Raw genomic sequence first — 18,463 nt, 5'->3', positions numbered from 1 at the left:
CTTAAGGCGTGTCTTCATTGCTGTACCTGGACCACCCACCAACACGGGTCTTTGCTCCTCCATGGTCAACCCCTAACAGCCCTTACCAGCTGGCTGGGTAGAAAAAGACACACCGTCTGGAGGGAGAGGATGTGCGTTTGAATCCAGCTCTGCCAGTTATTAGCTGTGCACTTTCTCTAAATTTCTTTGGTTCTAAACCTGGCAAGGTTATTTCTGTGATTGGGGATATATACATTATCCCCATACATTGATATATACATTGAAGTATGGCACACAGTAGGTGCTCAGCAAATAGTAGCCAACAGTTACAGTAGCCCCTACTACCTTGAGTTCTTGCATCTTACCTGCAGTTGAGGCCACAATTTGACTGTTGGTGTCTTCACTGTACACCCCTTCACCATGGCACTGAGCCTCCTTTGGGATTCTTAGAAGGGACCCCGAATATATTTTCTGCGATCTCTGGGTGTTTGTGCTACAAGTTCACTGGCTTTTAAGTTGCATTCAACTGACAAGTCAGCTTCACAGAGCCCAGAGTTAAATCCAAATACCAGTCTTGAAATGAAGTCAGCATGTGCTTTTAAAAGAGAGAGCCCTTAAGAGTTACAGTCTTGATCTGAAAACCAAAGCTTTCCCTGCTGAGCTGCCTGAGAGCACTAGCAGCTTGCTAAGGAATTCACTTGGTTGTCAAAACACATGCTAGCTTCTCCTGTCAGGGGTGTCAGCCGACATCTTGGAGAATGGCAGAGCAAGCTCCTGGGAGTTAGGTGCTGATAAACGATTTGTGAATGTCACGTAGACCCAAGGGTGGGTGCCAGTGTAAATGGAAGTCACCTCTATTTCAAAGCAATGGAAAATTGTGAAACTTCCAGCTTTCTTGTATAAGCTCATGTACCATATTTTTAAACTTATAAACAGTAAAAATGCCCGTAAATCTACTTGTCCCTACCACACCACAATAATAAAACCTCCTCTACACTAAAAGCAATTCCTTATACTTTTCTTTTTTTTTTGCCCTCAAGACCCATAATCTCATTATTCTCTTAACTCCATCCAGGCTCACTTTCACTCTGATGCTATTGATTCAACCAATCAACTAACAAGTACTACTCATGTGCCCAGAACTCTGTGGGAGGCCGAGAAAGAAAATATGGCCTCTGTCCTCATGAAACAACATGAAATCTAGTTGTTTTGTCAGATCTGCACCATCCCAAGACCTACGGGCTGCATTCCATAGTCAACCAATCAAGAAATATTTATCAAACACTGCTGTGTTCCTGGGATACAGAGGGTGAATGAGCCAGGCAAGATCCTGGTTCTCAGGCAGTTTGCATTCCAGGAAGAGAAAGAGGCAATGAGCAAGTAAACAAGTATTGTAAGTCCAAAAATTGGTAAGTGTCATGAAGGAAATCGGGTAAGAGATAGGGAGACGGGGTTGGAGGGGTTGGACACCACAGAAAGCCATTCTGAAAAGGTGGTATGACTAGTCTGTCAAAAAGTGCTAAGATATAAGAGAAGAGTTGCTTTAAAACCCCTTTCCATGAACCCTGGGGAATCACAAACGATATGGCAATGACTTCAGAGCTGCTGCCGACTGTAACCTTCTATGCCTCTTGGTCAAGGGCTGTACCTCATTTGTAGCACTAAGCACAGCATCTGACTCACAACAGATGTTGAATAACAGGGATGTATCACAATATTCACAATTTACCACATGCCAGGCAATGCGCCAAGGACTCGCCGTGTGCTATTTCACTGAACGCTCAGAAACACCACGTGAGGAAGGTACCATTATCCCCACATGACAAACACCAAATGGTTTTCCCAGCAAATAAGTGGGAGCTAGAAGGCAAACCTGGGCACTCTATTTCCAAACCGCCTGCTCGCCACGCCTGTGCTGGAATGCACCCAGAAGGAACAAGTGAGTGGATGACCCTTCCACTTGGACTTAGATCTCATTAATTTCTAGGAGGGATACAGAGGTGGAGGCCATCTGCTCCAGGCCTTGGCTTGTCAGAATCCATACATTAAACTGCACCTGGACCGTTGCTACACCCAAACGTTCACACCTTTTGGAATACACAACCAAATAGTTACTTGTCTCAGACAAGAGGCAGTCTGAGAGAGGTTTCATTTCTGAGGGGGGGGCAAGTCAAATAGCAAAACAAATGGCATTTTTTTTCCCTTCTCCTGTGTAGCTCCTCAGTTCACAACCAGATTTTTACAATTAAGTCTAAACCACTGTAAACTCATAATAGTGACCAATAGCGTACGCTGCCCTGCCATGGTCAGGAATGAGCCCAGTTCTCAGACATCTGCTGGAAATGCAGCTCAAGCTGAGACAAGTCAGGGAGAAGCCCAGGAACACATGCAGCACTTCCCGTGCGCTGGGACGGGACAGTTCTATCCTGCTCTGCCGCACTGCCTGGTCCTCTCGCAGGCCCAGACCTTCCCACCTCCGTACCTCTGCTCAAACGAATTCCTTCTCATGGGTCACCCTGCCAGTTCCCCACCTGTGCACACCTCCTCCATCCTTCCAGAGCCGTCTCAAACACCTGGCTCCTACATCTGCTTTGGTCACTAGTGCGCTTAGTTTGGGCTGATTGTTAGATAGTGGGCAAATAATTCCCTTCAATTCATCTTTTTATGTCTTCTGGCTCTAGCACAGGGCAAGGGATATTAATGCTCAGGAATGTTGCTGAATTAAGTTTGATGGTGGTCCCACTTTGAAAGGGCAGGGCTTGCTGTAGGCTCCCTCCTGGACCTTTAAATAATAATAGTAATAATAATAATAATAATAATAATAATAATAATAATAATAATAACTAACCTTCCCCAAGGGCCTTCTGCCTAACAAATATCTAAGAAGTTTATTTCAAAGTTGCCTTATGACAACTATGAAAGAAGGCCTCATTACTACTCCTATTATATAATTGAAAAAAACTGTTTTATGCCATGCCGTTTAGAAAGGTATCACTTGCATTTGGCCACAGGCTAATAAATGACAAGACTAGGATTCAGACTCAGATCTCCTTGCCCCCAAACCTCCCACCTAACCAAAGTGTTTGATTGCCTGGATGCCTCTTCATGTACTGGCCGCAAGGCTCCTTTTTATGCCTTCCCCATCCTCTCCCACCCTCCACCCTACATCCCAGCCCTTCTGTCTTCAACCTCCTGGGAACAGTACACTCTCCAACTGCTCTCAGGAGGCCCTAAGTTCTCCACTCCCCACAATTCTTTAACCCACTCTGCCGTCCAGCGTTCTACTGCCAAGCTCTGCCTCCCTCCATATATCCTTCTGCTTAAACTCCCATGTCCTAGACTGTCAGATTATATACAGTTAAGTTGCATTTGATTTAACTATTTCATACCAAAGTGTGAGTGACTGCTAGCCTCTTTAAGTTCAGTGGGAATTTGCCATTTGATAAGGGGATATCTGCCAACTTCAAGAACTAAATCTGAATGTGTTTCCAAAGGAGAGTTCCAAAATGTTTTGGGCAATGGCAGCATTTTCTAAGGACATGCCTGGCCTCCTCCAAGATGACCCTTTTGAATACTTATTTATTTGTATGTCTGAAGGTCTGTACATATACATGTGCTTAGAAAGACGTCTAATGAGTTCATGGTCAGCCCTCATCCACGAACTCTTTATCATGCAATTCAAATCTCTGCTTAATGTGCACTTTTCATTGTGAGTCTATCATTCTTTTGTTTCAGGTTACTCCCTTCCATCTCTGAAATTCAGGGTCCATGCTCTAAATCCCGTGTGCTTGCCACAGCACGAGGGTGGTCTAGGCCCAGTGTCAGAAAAGAGCAATTACTAATTCACAGCAGAGGCTTACTCCTCATCTTTGCCCTCTTAGTGTTTTCCGGAAGAGACCCAACAAACCCTACCTCAGTGCCACCAGAGCATCCCCTTCAAAGCCGCAGAACAAAAGCCCTTGTGTGGCTCTGAGAAATCCCATGCTCCACTCAGACTCAGGTCTGCCTTGGTGGCCGCCAGCCGTCAACATCTGGAATCCATTCGCCCATTCCAAAAAGCCACCCAGACAGCACTGCCTGTACCCATGATTAGGTCCAGTGATGTGGTCCAAGGGAGGACGGGGAGGGACTCCTTGCCAGCTGGGAGGGGATTGGCTCAGTGCCAGATACTCCAATAAGACGAGGCAACCTGAGCTGAGGGTGCTGGCTCAACAGGGGTGTCAAATTTTTTTAACTTGACAGTTGATATTTTAGTAAAGGCATTCAAGGAAAATATTAACACTGATGGAGGCTTTCTTAAATTTCTGTTTTGGTTAGTATTGTTTTGATTTTTAATTACATTTGGGGGAGCATCATATTATTTTCAGGGCTTAAGACACCTAAAGTTTTTACCCAGTCCTGGCCCAAGGATTGGATAACTATATTATATTGAACTGGGGTTGTGGACATGGACGACTCAATGCCACACAGGGCCCCTAATGTCTTCTGTATGCCTAAATCCCATTGGCTAGCATAGCACCTGGCATATGGGAGCTCAGAAAATGCTTGTCCCTCAGGCAGCATGGCTGCCGGTATTATATTGAACCAACCTGGCAACTCAGGGCTACCCCTGAAGACAATAGCAGACAATGACGGAAAGAGAGACCACCACCACCTCTATTGCCCCCCACCTCCACTTGGGTGACCATTCACTTCATTTTCCAAATTGAGACATTTCGGGAGTGAGGCAGATGGAGTGTTAGAAATACTTAATAAGACTCCCTTGACCAACAACAGGTACACTCTTAGCTATCCTTGGCAGAGCTGATGTATGGTCGGTCACTCTATCCCTCACCAATATCATTTTTTTATGTAGAGGGACAATTTCTCCAATCTTCCACCTCTATCCCCTCAGACCATTCTCTCGTCCATACCCACCCTGTGACTCTTCCTTGGTCTCTGAAGCACTCCCAAGTCCTCACCCAGAGAGTGCACCATCTTTCTAATCCTAGGAGTCCCAGCTCACTTGAAATGTTTTCATCCATCTGGACTACACACATGGTAAGTGAAGACAGAGCAATGGCACTTGTCAAACGAAGGACCTTCTTCCCCAGCCTACTAGATGCCAGGGAATGGCTGTATCAATGGTTGTTCTACAACATTCAACATGGGAGGCCCAGAGTGATGTATTTCATTGCATTATAAAAACAGCTTGTTAAGGGCTTAACCCAGTTTCCCACACGTAGCAGGTACCTCATCAGCACATCACATATGAAGATATTAATGAAACTAGTTTATAAGCCCAGTGGCTTGGAAGGCCTAGGACCTAATTCTACGGTACAGACAAGAAGTCATAAGAGGAGTCAATTCAGTCCAGAAAGCCTTTTTATTGAGCACTTGCTATATTCCAGGCCCAATTCTAGACACTGAGATGAACAGGAAGATGATGAGCCAATTTCTGTTCTGAAGGAAGGGTTCATTTGAGCGTGGGTGGGAGAGAGGTAGGTAAACCACTGACCACAGTTTGAGCAGAATGTGTTTTGATAGGAGTACCAAAGAAAGGGAAATGGCTTTGAACTGGAGGGATTGAGGGTGGCTCCTTTAAGGAGAAGATATGTGAGCTGTGCATTGAAGGATGAGTGGAATTTCAAGAGACAAAAATAAGAGTCAGGTATTCCAACCATGAGGATGCCTGATGGGAAGCCATGCTGATGGGTGTCATGACTTTGTCCAGTACAGCTACAAAGTAGAGGTGTCTTCGGGGGGTAGATAATATAGAGAAAGAGAAGTCTGGAAAGGAAGATTTAGCACTACATTATGGAGGACTTTAAAAGTCAGGCTAAAGGGAATGGAATTATTCTGTTTAGGCGCCTTGCAATGACCTAATGGTAGGGGTTGTCCTCTGGAGAGATTAATTTGGAACTCTTGTGTAATGTGGACTGGAGGCACATAGTGAAATAAAAGCAGAAAGGTCATGAAAAGGTTACTATGCCCACCCCAGACCCATGTCAACCTGGGGTCCAAGTGCTGTGGGATTTATAGGTGACTTTACTCCAACCAAAGAAGAACAATAAATAACAATAATATAGTATCATGTACATTATAGAGAGCATACAACAGAGGAAAAGAAGCACAAACCATTGTCCATTGTCCAAGCTGGATATTTTGAGAGAAATACTTCCTTGCAACTGGGTGCCTTGACCACTTAAGCACAATTGGGACCACTTGCCTCAGTTTCTCAGGTGACATCCATTTAAAAAATGCAAGCTATTGCAGTAATAGAAAGTTTTATCAGCTGGGAAGGAACACAAACACACCTGCATGGGCACCTCCTGTCCATTTCCTGGAACTGGCATGGATTACTGAGAGGCACTCATTTAGGTTTTAGGGATCTCAGCTGTTTATAATACATGCCAAAAGGACAGTTGTTTGCACTCTTTGGAGCAAACCTGCTCTATAAATCTGCAGTTTTATTATCTCAGTAACTTGGAAATTTATAATAAATGTTACATTGCAATTGTGTCATGTTATAAGCCCTCAGAAGTTCCCAAAGAGCAGGTCTTGTGTTGGAACACAAATGACAGGGCCACCAAAACATGAAGCCAAAACTCCTAAAAGTAGGGGCCAGCCGAGTGGCACGTTGGTGAAGAGTTGGCTTGGGACGCCAGCTCTGAACAGCAGGACCCCGGTTCAGATCCCACATGAGGGCTAGTGATGCTGCGCCCTCTACAGCTAAGATGGTGAACAACAGCTCGACCTGGAGCTGGGCTACTGTGAGTCGCCGGCGACAACGTAGGCTGCAGTGGGGCTGGCTGGCAGCAGGCATGAACTTTCGTGAGCTGCTGTGACCGGCAGTAACCCACCATGAGTGGCCGTCCAATGGCCGCCGGCCGATCTGCCTCACCCGGCAAGAGCACAATGATAATACCAACATGGGCCAGTGAAGCAACGTCCTCCACAACTAGACTGAAGAACAAAAAGGACAGCAACTTGTCTGTTCCCCTTCCCTGATTCCCCTACGCTGTTCCCCTCCCCCAATTCCCCAATAAAATCTTTAAAAAATAGTAATAATACATAAAGCTTTTTTAAACAAAAAACAAACAAACAAAAACTCCTAAAAGTAGCCTTCAGATGTTTCAGGAGACCAGTCACTATAAAATGAAAGATTAAAGAACAAAAGGCGAGGCTCCTTCATTCTATGTAAAACTCGGGGTTCCGCACTGCTAATCTCTCACTACTTTGGAGCACACAGGCATGATCTGTGTCAAAGGCTGTGTTCAAGGAGCTGACAGCCATGGTGAGCCACCAGACACCATTTGCCACGAGCAGGGCAGCTCCCACTCTGAGAGAGGAGATACGGCACAAATAATCAATTTAAGGAACAGAGTGGTGAGTGAGATGAGAGGGCTGCAGTTCACAGAGGCAGCAGGATGGGAAGACCTAATATTAATAAGCACTAAGTCTATGTTCTCTTTTCTTCACACTGGTTCTAACCCCACACTTCTCCCAGTACTCCTGGTTCAAATAACTCCACTGCCCTTAGATCAACCCCCAAAACCTTTGAGCACAATTATATTTCCCAGGGACATTGATAGCTGGTCCTTGGTTTTATTTTTGGTTTTCTTTGTTATGATTCTTGCACATGTCTCCTTTTGTACAGGCAGGTGGAGCCTGCCCACATCAGTCTCCCAGTGTCCTGAGGGCAGAATCGGTCTCATTCCCACCACAGTACTCAGTACCACAGTACTCAGGACTGATGGGCTCGTGCTGGCGAATGCAAGATGCCTATAGGAGGTGGACGTGACTTCTCCTGGGCACAGGAAGTCACAAAGGAGAAAGGGTACGGAGAACACAGTGAGAGGAGGGGGGCTGAGTGAGCTCCTTGCTGGTCGGCACTTAGCTCCAGCTCCTACTCAGGCCACCCCTCTCCTCTCCACTTCTCTCCAAGGAGGCTTGCACACATGAAGGGAGGCCCAGTGCCTATTGGTGAGTTACAAGAAGGAGGGAGGATATGAGCAGGCTAAAAGGGGAAACCCCACTGCCCTCCCCTGGAGCCCTTCAGTCCTGAGAGAACCACAAAGGAGCATGCTCGTGGGGGTCCAAGCCAAGTTCACCATCCAGGTGCAAGTGGAGCCTTCATTCTGAGTTTCCAGATAATGACATGCTCTGCACACAGAAGTTGGGCTTTCCCCAGCCATGCTTTTTTCTTGACCCTACCACATCCCCTCTTAGACTTTTTAGTTCCTGTTCCTGGTCTTAGAATAGTTATGAGAAACTGCAGGTCACCAGGGCTTCTTGCCCCCTTCACCCTGTACCCCACCTCTCACCTTTGGGCCTGCCTCAGCCCTCAGCCCTCAGCCCCAGATTGCTCATGCCTGTTTTTGGACACAGACTCAAAAATCTGCGGGGGTCTCCTCAGAGTTAGCCAACAAATCAAGAGCACATTAAGTGTCCTGGCCTTCTCCCACAAATTCAAAAAAAAGATCAGATTTGAACCCATCGCTTGCCATCCAGCAGAGCTTTGTGTTGCGTTTCCTTTGCTGAGATGGTCCCACTGTGTCTCTGCTGGGTGTGCTGCCTGGCATGGCAGGGCCACATTCCTGCTCCCTGTGCTGAGTGGCCAGGGGTGGTGCTGGGACTGAAAATCCTGCCTGGAACTCTCCAGGAAGCCTTGGTTTTCCAGGCCCCCAGTTCTGCCTGGGATCTCCACCCCTCTGCTTCTTCAGGAAAATATGTGCTCCCTCCTAGTACCCCCAGAGTCCCCACATCCCTATCCCCCACTCCTCGCCTCATTTCATGCCTTCGCATACTTCGCTCACATGTTATTCTAACCGTGCATCTCTCTAAAGTAGTACGTCCCTCCCCCAATCACAACCCTGCTCATTTCCCCCGTGGTTCTTTCCTCCATTTAAAAATATTTAACCTGGTGGGAGGAAAAAGCAAACACGCAGGCTTTTAGAACTAAATAGCATTGAAAATAAAGCTCATTTCTAAAAAGGGGCAGAAAAAGAAATGATCTAGCAAAATATTCATTTGCTTACTTGACTGTTGATTCTCTCCAATGGACTGGAAACCAATCAGTGAAGCTCCCTTGCCAATTGTTCCCAGGGCCTAGCACGGTGCCTGCCTCATAGTAAATAATGCGGTCAAATAAACATTTGTCGAATGAATAGAGCAGCAGTTCTCAACCTGTGGGTCGCGACCCCTTTGGGGGTCGAACTACTCTTTCACAGGGGTTGCCTAAGACCATCGGAAAACAAAAAGATATCTACATTACGATTCATGACAATAGCAAAATTATAGTTATAGAGTAGCAACGAAAATAATTTAATGGTTGGGGGTCACCACAACATGAGGAACTGTATTAAGGGGTCGCAGCATTAGGAAGGTTGAGAACTGCTGGAATAGAGGAATGAATAAATGAATGGATGATGAATGAATGACAGTAGTAAGGACACTGGATTATAAGTGTTTCAGTCTCCCCCCTAGACAGCAAGATGCTTGTATAGAGGAGCCCATTTATCATAGCGCTGTACCTCCACTGCTTATACAAGCTTGACATTTGCAGAAAATGTGGGTTGAATTGAGTAAAATCAAATCGGGGGAGACAGATCAGGGCTTCACAAGCATGACTGGAGACCCAGGAGCCTTCACAGGCAGACTGGATGCGGATAAACTGATGTGGCAGGGATGTGCCTCAGGAGGCGGGGTGGGGGCAGCTTAATGAGAACTCGGAGACTTTCACGCAGAAGAAGCAGAGTGGAACACAGAGAAATCCAGCCCAGGAGTCAGGGAAATCAATGCCAGTTCTAGGTTACTGTAACAGGGAGTGTGACCTTGGGTATATCTGTTTCTCGGCCTCGGTTTGCTCATCTGTGAAAGGAGCGGGACAGGCAGGATTATTTATAAGGTTCCTTCCAGCAGAAACATGGCACGGTGCAAAGTTTTACATTAGAAAATAGCTGCCAGTTAAGAGGGAAGATAACGAGTAACTTGCTCTGTCTGGGTTCCTCTGATCTGCAGTGGAGTCACTCCAGGCTGGACCACACACACCCCCACACCCCCTACCACGCACAGTCCTGTATGTGTGCACACCACATGCACTCTGTGTGCACACAGAGGCCACGCCAGCCCAGGGCCCATCGATATCGTCAGAGGAGAGCCATGTGACGAGGGGCGGGGCAGTGCACTCTCAAGGCTCCTAGGTGATGCCATGTCCGGAAAAAAGGCCCAGAATGAGAAGGATGCCTATCCTCTGGCAGTCTGGGCCCACTTCCGCCAACAGCTCAGGGAAAACCCACTGCCCAGAGTCCTAGGTAGGGTTTGCAGTTTGCCATTGTCTTCCTCCTCCCTAGAAATAGAACAACCAGTCCCATGACCACCTGGAAAACTCTGACTTTCATGAAGAAGTAGAAGTATGCTACATCTTACTAAGAAGTTCGTCCTTGCTCTAGGAAATGCCAGCTTGTGATCCTGTCCCCAAGCCAAGAGTTGGCATTTGCAAGAAATGCAAGTTCAATGGAGTCAAACCAAATCAGGAGCCAGGTCGGGGCTCACAGGCATTACTGGCTGCCCAGGAGGCAGCTTCCGCGTGACTGGCAAACTGATGTGACAGGGATATAGAGCTCTCAAGCTAAGGCTGGTCTTGACATTTTCGAATGACTGCATTTTAAATAGTTATATAAGTACCTACAATAATGGCTTCCCTTTTGCCTCTTGGCCTATGAAGTCTATATTTACGACCTGGCCCTTTTCAGAACATTTGCCAACCTCTGCTCTACACAATTGCTCAGTCCCCTGCCATTGGTAAAGTCAAAACTACTGCTGTGGTACTGGGGAGTGGCACCAGCTTGTAATCTGGACTCCATCCCCGAATGGTGACTATGGGGCAGCCATTCTACTCTGGCCCATGATCCCCATTTTCCGCACCCTGACTATCCTCCTCTCTCCCTAGCCACCCATCCAAGTCTCCAGAAGCTTCTCTTTTCCTCTCTATTCCTCCTCACTCTCCCACTCCTGACCATTAACGCTTCATTTTAGAACTCCCTCCAAGGCATGTGATCACATATTGCCTTCCATGGTTTGTTTTATGCGGGTAGCTTCCCCATTGGGACTGGAAGTATATGAAAAAGGCAGACGCCACGGCCTAACATTTGTGCCAGTATACCCAGCACACCAAGGAATGCTGGGCCCAGGTAGCTACTGAGTGGATGTGTGCTGCCAAGGTCCAACTCCAGAGCAGAGCTCGTGAACGGCACCGAGGATCAGACGCCACGGTGCATGGCCTGCCACTTCTGCAGGAGACTAGGAGCAAGGTGTCCCTGCACCAAGAGAAACACTTTGCCCCATCCGCTCCAAGCCTGGAAGTGCTCATATCATTAACACTAGAATAACTCAAAACCCAACTCTATGGAAAGACTCTTCAAAGGTTGGCACTCTGTTTCATTTTTCCCCTCCAGGGAATGTCCCAGGCAGGACATATCAAGTTGCTGGGGCTTTTAAAGCATCTGAAAAAAATTTTTTTTTCCTGAACCTGTCATTCCTTAGGGTTCAGCGAGCATGGAGGCAGGAGAAGAAAAAAGGAGGTAGTGGAAAAGAGGGGGCAGGTGCTTTGCCATGGAGGAACTGTCCTTACACAAGTGCACAGGCCAAGCACACCTCTCTCTAAAAGTCTTGGCTGCTGAAGCTGGTAGATTATCAAGCTAGGGAAGGGTCCCTGCTGTGCGGGCCAAGAAGCCACATCTGGATAAAATGCTTGGCTGAGGCCACTTGATCTAATCTCAGGAAGGGAAAGACTGTGGAAAATCAATGACAGCCAAGAAGGGGAGGGTGGGAGGAGCAGGAGAGGCCTCTTACCTCGCAGCCCAGGTAAGAGCCTTGACATTCAGATTCCTTTCCTGTTAATCACGTGAGCAGGCAAACCACAGTGTCTGGAGTGGAACAGAGAAGCCGATTTCCAGAACCACAGCAACAGGTGCACTGAGGAGAGACTGAAATACTCGTACTGCCTCGTGGGTGCCCCACGCAGTGCCCCAGGACAGATACCACATCACTGGCCACCAGGATGGGAGGCTGCAGCAGGGGGCTGGGGTAACCCAACTCCAGGGGTCCCTCTAAAACCCCCTTGACCCATTTTGTAAGCGTGCTCTGCGATATCCCCTCCTCCCACGCACAATAGAGAGATTCACGCTCTCACTTTCTCCACTCCATCCCTGAGGATTTGTATAAGCTTGCACCCATTTACTGGACATTCTAAAGACGCAGCTGTTCTATTTGAACCAACATCTGTCTGGCACCTGGACACATCTAAGATCTGGGCGCGGTTCTTTTCTCTTAAGCCTAAAGGAACTGACCTTCGGGTCCAAGGTGGGAATTTCTCTTTTGTCTTTAAGGGGATGTGAAGCCTGGGACTGGGTGGCCCAGTCCCCCACAAAGCCATAGAGGGCTTGTAGGTGAGACTGTGGAGTTCAGCTTGGGCAAGATGCCCTGCTTTTAGGCAGACTGCGAATTATAAATAAAGTGTCTCTGTTCTTCTTCCTTTGCCTCCACATGTAATGAAAAACAACAGGGCCCTGCCTGCACAATCCTCCTGTTTCCTCCTCAGATTTGCTGCTAACAGTTCCTGACTGGAAATGACTCCGGGCAGCCACAAACCCTGGCTTTTATATCGTGTCGGCATCTTATTTGAATCCACAATTCCCAGAGATCAATTTAGTAGATCCTCTCTGGTTCCATGGAGACCGGGATGCACCCTCAGAACTAGCCATGAAGCTCACTGGTGTCGGAGGTGTGATGGTGGACCACCAGCCCACCTTGGGAAGGACGTGAAACAACCAGTCTTTGGATTATTCAGCAGAAAAAGCAACAGAAGGCATTCAGAGCCCTACAGGAATAGCTTATCCCAGGGAGGAATTGCAGGCAGTATTGTACCTAGTGTGATGCTTTTCCATGAGCATCCAGTGAAAAGGAAACAAAGGGCTTCGCTCTGAGTTCAGGGATTACTCAGGGCAAGGCTGCGATGTACAGAAACCAGCCTTTAAAGTGGACAAGAAAACCCTTCCATTTGGCCTCTCACTGCCTCTGTCCACCACAAGGGCAGTGCCTTTTCCTCTGCCATACACGCTTGGCAGGGAGAGTATAATAAGGTACTGTTCCCTCCCTCCCTCCATGACTTTCACACAGGGGCTGTGTTTTGTGAACAGGCTTCAGGTCTATGAGAATCAGGCTTGTTTCTCAGCACTGTTGAGAGCCACATTAAGTAGGGCTTAAAACCTGCAGACAAAGGAGAGTTCAGCAATCCAGCCCCAGGAGACCACAGCGGGGCTGGATTTCTTCTTAGGGAGGGGGGCTGGGAGGTTGTGGGGGCTGATCACCCTCTGCCTTTTAGCTCCATCCACACTCCACGCTGAGTCTAATATTATCAGACAACATGTTGCAGGGGTGTCCAAGTCATCAACAGCCTGAGACAAACAGAATTCACCCCTTCGTCTATGAGGCACAGAGGGGGCCCAGCAAAAAGATACTGATACTCAAACTACTAGTGTTCCAAGTTTTCTACCCCAGTCAAGGTAGCATTTGCTCTGACTCTAAAACCAGAAGCAGCAAGTGGCAGATTATATTTTTTTTCAATTTCAAAAATAAAACAAAAAACATCAGCTGTAGAAAAACCTAACACTTGCCTCAATCAAGTAACATTTTATTTCCTGGGGATAAAAATAAAGAGAATGAATTATCAGAAGTCTTCCTCTAACATCAGTAAAATTCTTTTCAAAGACAGTTGCAAGAATTGTTTAAGGCGCACAGAAAAAAATCAGACTTGCCTTTCTTCCAGAACATTCCCTGCCCTGGGCGCAAAGCACCTATACCACATCCCAGAAAAGAGAGAGTCTTGCAGACACAGGAACCAGAACAGCTGTAAGCAGGGTCTCTGGCCCTTATATAAGCATCACAGAAAAATATCACAGTAACTCTGTCTCCCATAAATACCACGTATGTCTTCAAAATATATCCAAAATATCTCCATCTGAACTATAGTACAAAAATTCACTCACCAGCCATAAAAATATTTTCCCCTATACGCAAAATATAATCGTATGTAAAGCAAATTTGAAACACATGGATGGGGGTAGTAACAAAAATCTCTTGGGATCTGGGCTATTTAAAGTCATTTTTGTTTGGGTTATTCCTCTGCTGGGTATAAGAAACTGGCTACAAATACATCCATCTCATAACGCTCACCATTTGAACAGCTCCTGCGTCATGGAATGTGGTATTTTTTTAAAAATAGGCGACTCTTGGTGTCATGGAAAGAAGAGGGAAAATGGGGGGACCCAGGGAGAGAGGAAGGGAGGGGAAAGAGTGAAAGGAAGAGAGACAGGCTTAGGGTATAGGGTGGCTTCGAAATACTCTGTGGTATAAAGTATATACCCAGGTTCAGGAGGCGTCTGCTGTCCCCACCCCACTGCCGCCAGTCAGCCTGGAGCCCCCTCACAAATCCGTTTCCCTGCTGGTGTCCAGGCAGAGGGCATACAAGGACCTCCGCAAGTCCACGTTGCTCTTGGCCTTGAGGTTACACTTCTCTAGGGGGCAGCTGCCCCTTCGGGCTCCCTCTGCATTCTCCAGGGCCCCCCCAGCCTTGCAGAAGGACCCCTTGCTCCAGCTGGCCTTGCGCTGGCCTCTGCTGTCCAGCCCTGTCCCCTGGCTCTGGCTGCCCTGCTCCTCCTTAAGGGCTGCCTGCTCCTCATGATCCGTCTCCCGGTGGTAGAAGTAGTTGAAGTTGGAGACGATGACAGGCACCGGCAGGGCGATGGTGAGGACCCCCGCGATGGCACACAGCGAGCCCACGATCTTGCCCCCTACGGTGACCGGCCTCATGTCCCCATAGCCCACCGTGGTCATGGTGACTACCGCCCACCAGAAGGCATCCGGGATGCTGGAGAAGTGGGTCTCCCGGTTGTCAGCCTCTGCGAAGTAGACGGCGCTGGAGAAGAGGATGACCCCGATGAAGAGGAAGAAGATGAGCAGGCCCAGCTCCCGCATGGAGGCCTGCAAGGTCTTGCCCAGGATCTGCAGCCCCTTCGAGTGGCGGGAGAGCTTGAAGATGCGGAACACCCGGACCAGGCGGATCACTCTGAGGATGGCCAGGGACATGGCCTGCTGCCCATTCTGGCCACCCCCTCCTCCGCGCCCTGGCTGCTGCTCGGCCAGCTCGGTGCCCAGGGTGATGAAGTAGGGGAAGATGGCCACCACATCGATGATATTCATAATGTTCCGAGAGAACTCTGCCTTGCTGGGGCAGGCAAAGAAGCGCACGAGCAGCTCGAAGGTGAACCAGATGACGCACGTGGTCTCCACAATGAAGAAGGGGTCAGCCAGGGTCCTAGGCAGAAGAGGTGCCACCGTTGGGCCAGAGGGAGGCGCCGCAGCCCCGCTGCCGTTGGCCCCCGGGGAGGGCCAGGCAGGCTGGGGGGGTCCGGGGGGATGGCGGAGCAGCTCGCGTTCGTCCCTGAACTCAGGCAAGGTCTCCAAACAGAAGGTGATGATAGAAATGAGGATGACCAAGACCGAGACGATGGCGATGGCGCGTGCGGACCCGGAGCTCTCCGGGTATTCAAAGATAAGCCACACCTGGCGCTGGAACTCATTGCGGGGCAGGGGCTTCTCTTCTTCTTTAATGAAACCCTCGTCCTCCCGGAAGCGCTCCATGGCTTCGTCCCCCAGCTGATAGAAACGGATCTCATCTGCGAAAACGTCCAGGGAGACGTTGACCGGCCTCCGCAGCCGGCCCCCCGACTGGTAGTAGTAGAGGATGCCGTCGAAGCTGGGCCGGTTGCGGTCGAAGAAGTACTCGTTCCTCAGGGGGTCGAAGTAGCGCAGGCGCTTGGCTGGGTCCCCTAGGAGGGTGTTGGGGAACTGCGCCAGGGTGCCCAGCTGCGTCTCGAAGCGCAGCCCGGAAATGTTGATGAGGACGCGCTGGTGGTGAAGGGCCCCTGCGCTCAGCACCTGGTCCTCCGCCATGCCCAGGGTGGGGTCGCCTTCTCCCTCCAGGTCACCGGGAGGCAGCTGTCGAGGCTGCGGCAGCTCCTGGGGCAGCGATGGCAAAGGCTGCCCTCCCGGGTCTGCGCCCCTCTGCGCACCGTGCCCCCTCGGCGCCAGCTCTTTGGGTCCATCTCTAAGCTCAGCTGTCTGCGGGCACTGGAGTTCTCCACCTGTGGCCTGGCCACAGCCTGCCCGGGCCTCACCTCCTCCTCTGATGGTCATGGCCCCGCCGTTCTCCAGGGGCACCAGGGAGATCTCCATGGGGGCATGCTGTGCCCCTAGCGACACGCTCCCACCCGCCTCCCACCCTGCTCACACCCAAAGGGCGCCTCGCGTGGGGCTCCTCTCCCGCCGTCGGCGGGGCGCCAGTGGAGCAGGCTGGGGTTGCTGGAGCGATCTCCTCACTGAGTCCTGACGTCAAGAAACCGCTGCACTGCTCTCTGCCTTTCTCTGTTCCGGCAGCCCGTTACCAAGCAGCCAAAAAAGCCTCCTTCCAGCAGATGCAACCTTCAGCCGCCCCTCTCCGCGCGGCAGCGCTTGGCCTCCACCCTGAGCGCTCCCCCCGCCTCCTCCCCTCCCCTCTTCCTCCTCCTGAGTCCCCTCGCGCCTCCCTCCCGGGTGTCAGAGGCAGCGAGTGCCTCTCTGGAGGGCGCAGCTGGGGCCCCAGGCAGGGGATGGAGGGGGGCTGAAAAGGACACAGACCAGCGCAGGAGGGAGGGAAAGACTGGGGGGTGGGGGTGGGGGAGAGGAGGCGGGGGATGGAGGAACAGGTTGTACCAAGGGCGCTGAAACTCCCAGGGCAACCAGATGAGAATAGTTCTGGATTTCAGTTCACCTGGGAACCGGTGAACGTATAGTGGACTCAAGGGGAAATGAATTGTCTTGGGTTGAGCGGATGAGGCTTTGAGCTGAGTCAGAGTAAGAGAGAAGAGACAACAGTCCTTTTTATATGTCTCCCGTGGAGAAATAACGGTTCGCTCTTCTTTGGGAAGAATTACACACGGGAAGGGGAGTGGCGGAGCTATGGGCTGTGAAATATAGATAGATGATAGATCAGATAGATAGATAGATAGATAGATAGATAGATAGATAGATAGATAGATAGATTCACTATCTCCAGACCAATGGAGAAGCATCTCTCTTCTCACCTTCCTACAATCCAACCGAAAGGTAACGGGCTGAAACCTTGCAGCGTTCCCCTGCCCTTGCCCTGAGGAAAGCCCACTCCCAGTGCAGACAGCAGTGGTCAGCAAGACAGGCCCCGCGCTGCAGGAGTCTGGACATTCGCTGCCTGGTCTCATATCCTTGGAAACATGTAGATACATAATCCCTCTCTCTGCCCTCTCCACAAATCCATCTGCAAAAACCTTAACAGGGAAGGGGACGAGGGATAAAGAGATTCTCGTGAGAGCAGTTTCAGCCTGGTGAAGGGAGCTGGCGATTTCCCGGAGGTCGGTGTAGCAGGTGGGGGAGGGGCAGTTTATGAGAGGGAACCAGGGAGGCTGTGGAATCTCCAGGGATGGAGAACTCCCAGGACTAGAATAATAACCAATACTTCCTTGGCTCTTATGATGCACCAGGCCCATTCTCAGCACTTGACAAGTATTCCTACAGCCACCCGTTTTGTAAGTACTATTTTTATCCTCACTTTATAGATGAGGAAAATGAGACAGAAAGGCTGACTAACTTGCTCTAGGTCATCCAGGTAGAAAGTGGTGAAGCTGGAATTCAAACCCAAGCAAGTAGAGCTTGGGCCCTTGCTCCCTCCACTCTACATCTCAATAGAAATGTGTGACCCCCTTTCCAGATACAAGCACTCTCTCCCCCCAACATCTGGCCTGAGAGCTTTAGTTCCCTCCTACAGGAGGCAGGATGGCTAAGTTCTTCAGGTTTAGCATCGAGGCTATTTGCTCCTGCCTTGGCTCCTGCAGGGCCTGAGAGTGCGACTATAGCCAAGGGAAATATCTTCCCAGGCATGTCTGGCAGGTCCAGACACAGCCTCCAGATATTTGCTGGTTTTAAGTTCCCATACATAGTCACTGTGTGTTTGAATGTCTGATTATTTTTGCTCCTGTATGTTGTTTGGCATTTATATATGTGGGTTTTACAGAATCTTGTTTGTGATCTACCCATAGGGGATGTTTTGGAAACTTGGTACCAGGTATACAAGTGTTTGTTGAAATAGCAGGGTGTGGAAATACAAGCTCATTTCAGGGTCGGAGAAATATATGCGTAAGTGGCTTTTTAAAGTGTACAGGAGGGTGGATGTGAATTTGACATGGGTAAAAGTTTTCATGTGTGTGACTCTGTGCATGTGGTTTGCTGTCCTTGTAGATGTGCGGGAGTGAAACTCAGTATGTGGAGGCCACACTGGTTAACCATGGGGCCTTGCCCTCACCCCCACCCCCCCACACCCCGGACCTCTGCTATTCCTGCTACATCTCCTCTGGATTCTTACTTTCTCTGG

At 49.3% G+C, this 18,463-nt stretch overlaps 1 protein-coding gene across 1 annotated transcript; it reads right to left on the bottom strand.

Annotated features, from left to right (window-relative positions):
- Positions 1-13,637: 13,637 nt before the first annotated feature.
- Positions 13,638-16,524, bottom strand: KCNA5 (potassium voltage-gated channel subfamily A member 5). The gene has a single exon (XM_019641671.1). It carries the CDS (start codon positions 16,255-16,257, stop codon positions 14,446-14,448), a length of 1,812 nt encoding a protein of 603 aa, XP_019497216.1. The 5' UTR covers positions 16,258-16,524; the 3' UTR covers positions 13,638-14,445.
- Positions 16,525-18,463: the final 1,939 nt, after the last annotated feature.

The sequence above is a fragment of the Hipposideros armiger genome, unplaced genomic scaffold (genome assembly GCF_001890085.2).
Source record: "Hipposideros armiger isolate ML-2016 unplaced genomic scaffold, ASM189008v1 scaffold_63, whole genome shotgun sequence".
NCBI classification, from domain to species: domain Eukaryota; kingdom Metazoa; phylum Chordata; class Mammalia; order Chiroptera; family Hipposideridae; genus Hipposideros; species Hipposideros armiger.
This window is presented reverse-complemented; position numbering and strand designations above follow the sequence as displayed.

Bases quoted from the DNA above. Each gene is read 5' to 3' on its own strand.
- KCNA5 (XM_019641671.1), bottom strand. From the start codon at position 16,257: ATGGAGATCTCCCTGGTGCCCCTGGAGAACGGCGGGGCCATGACCATC.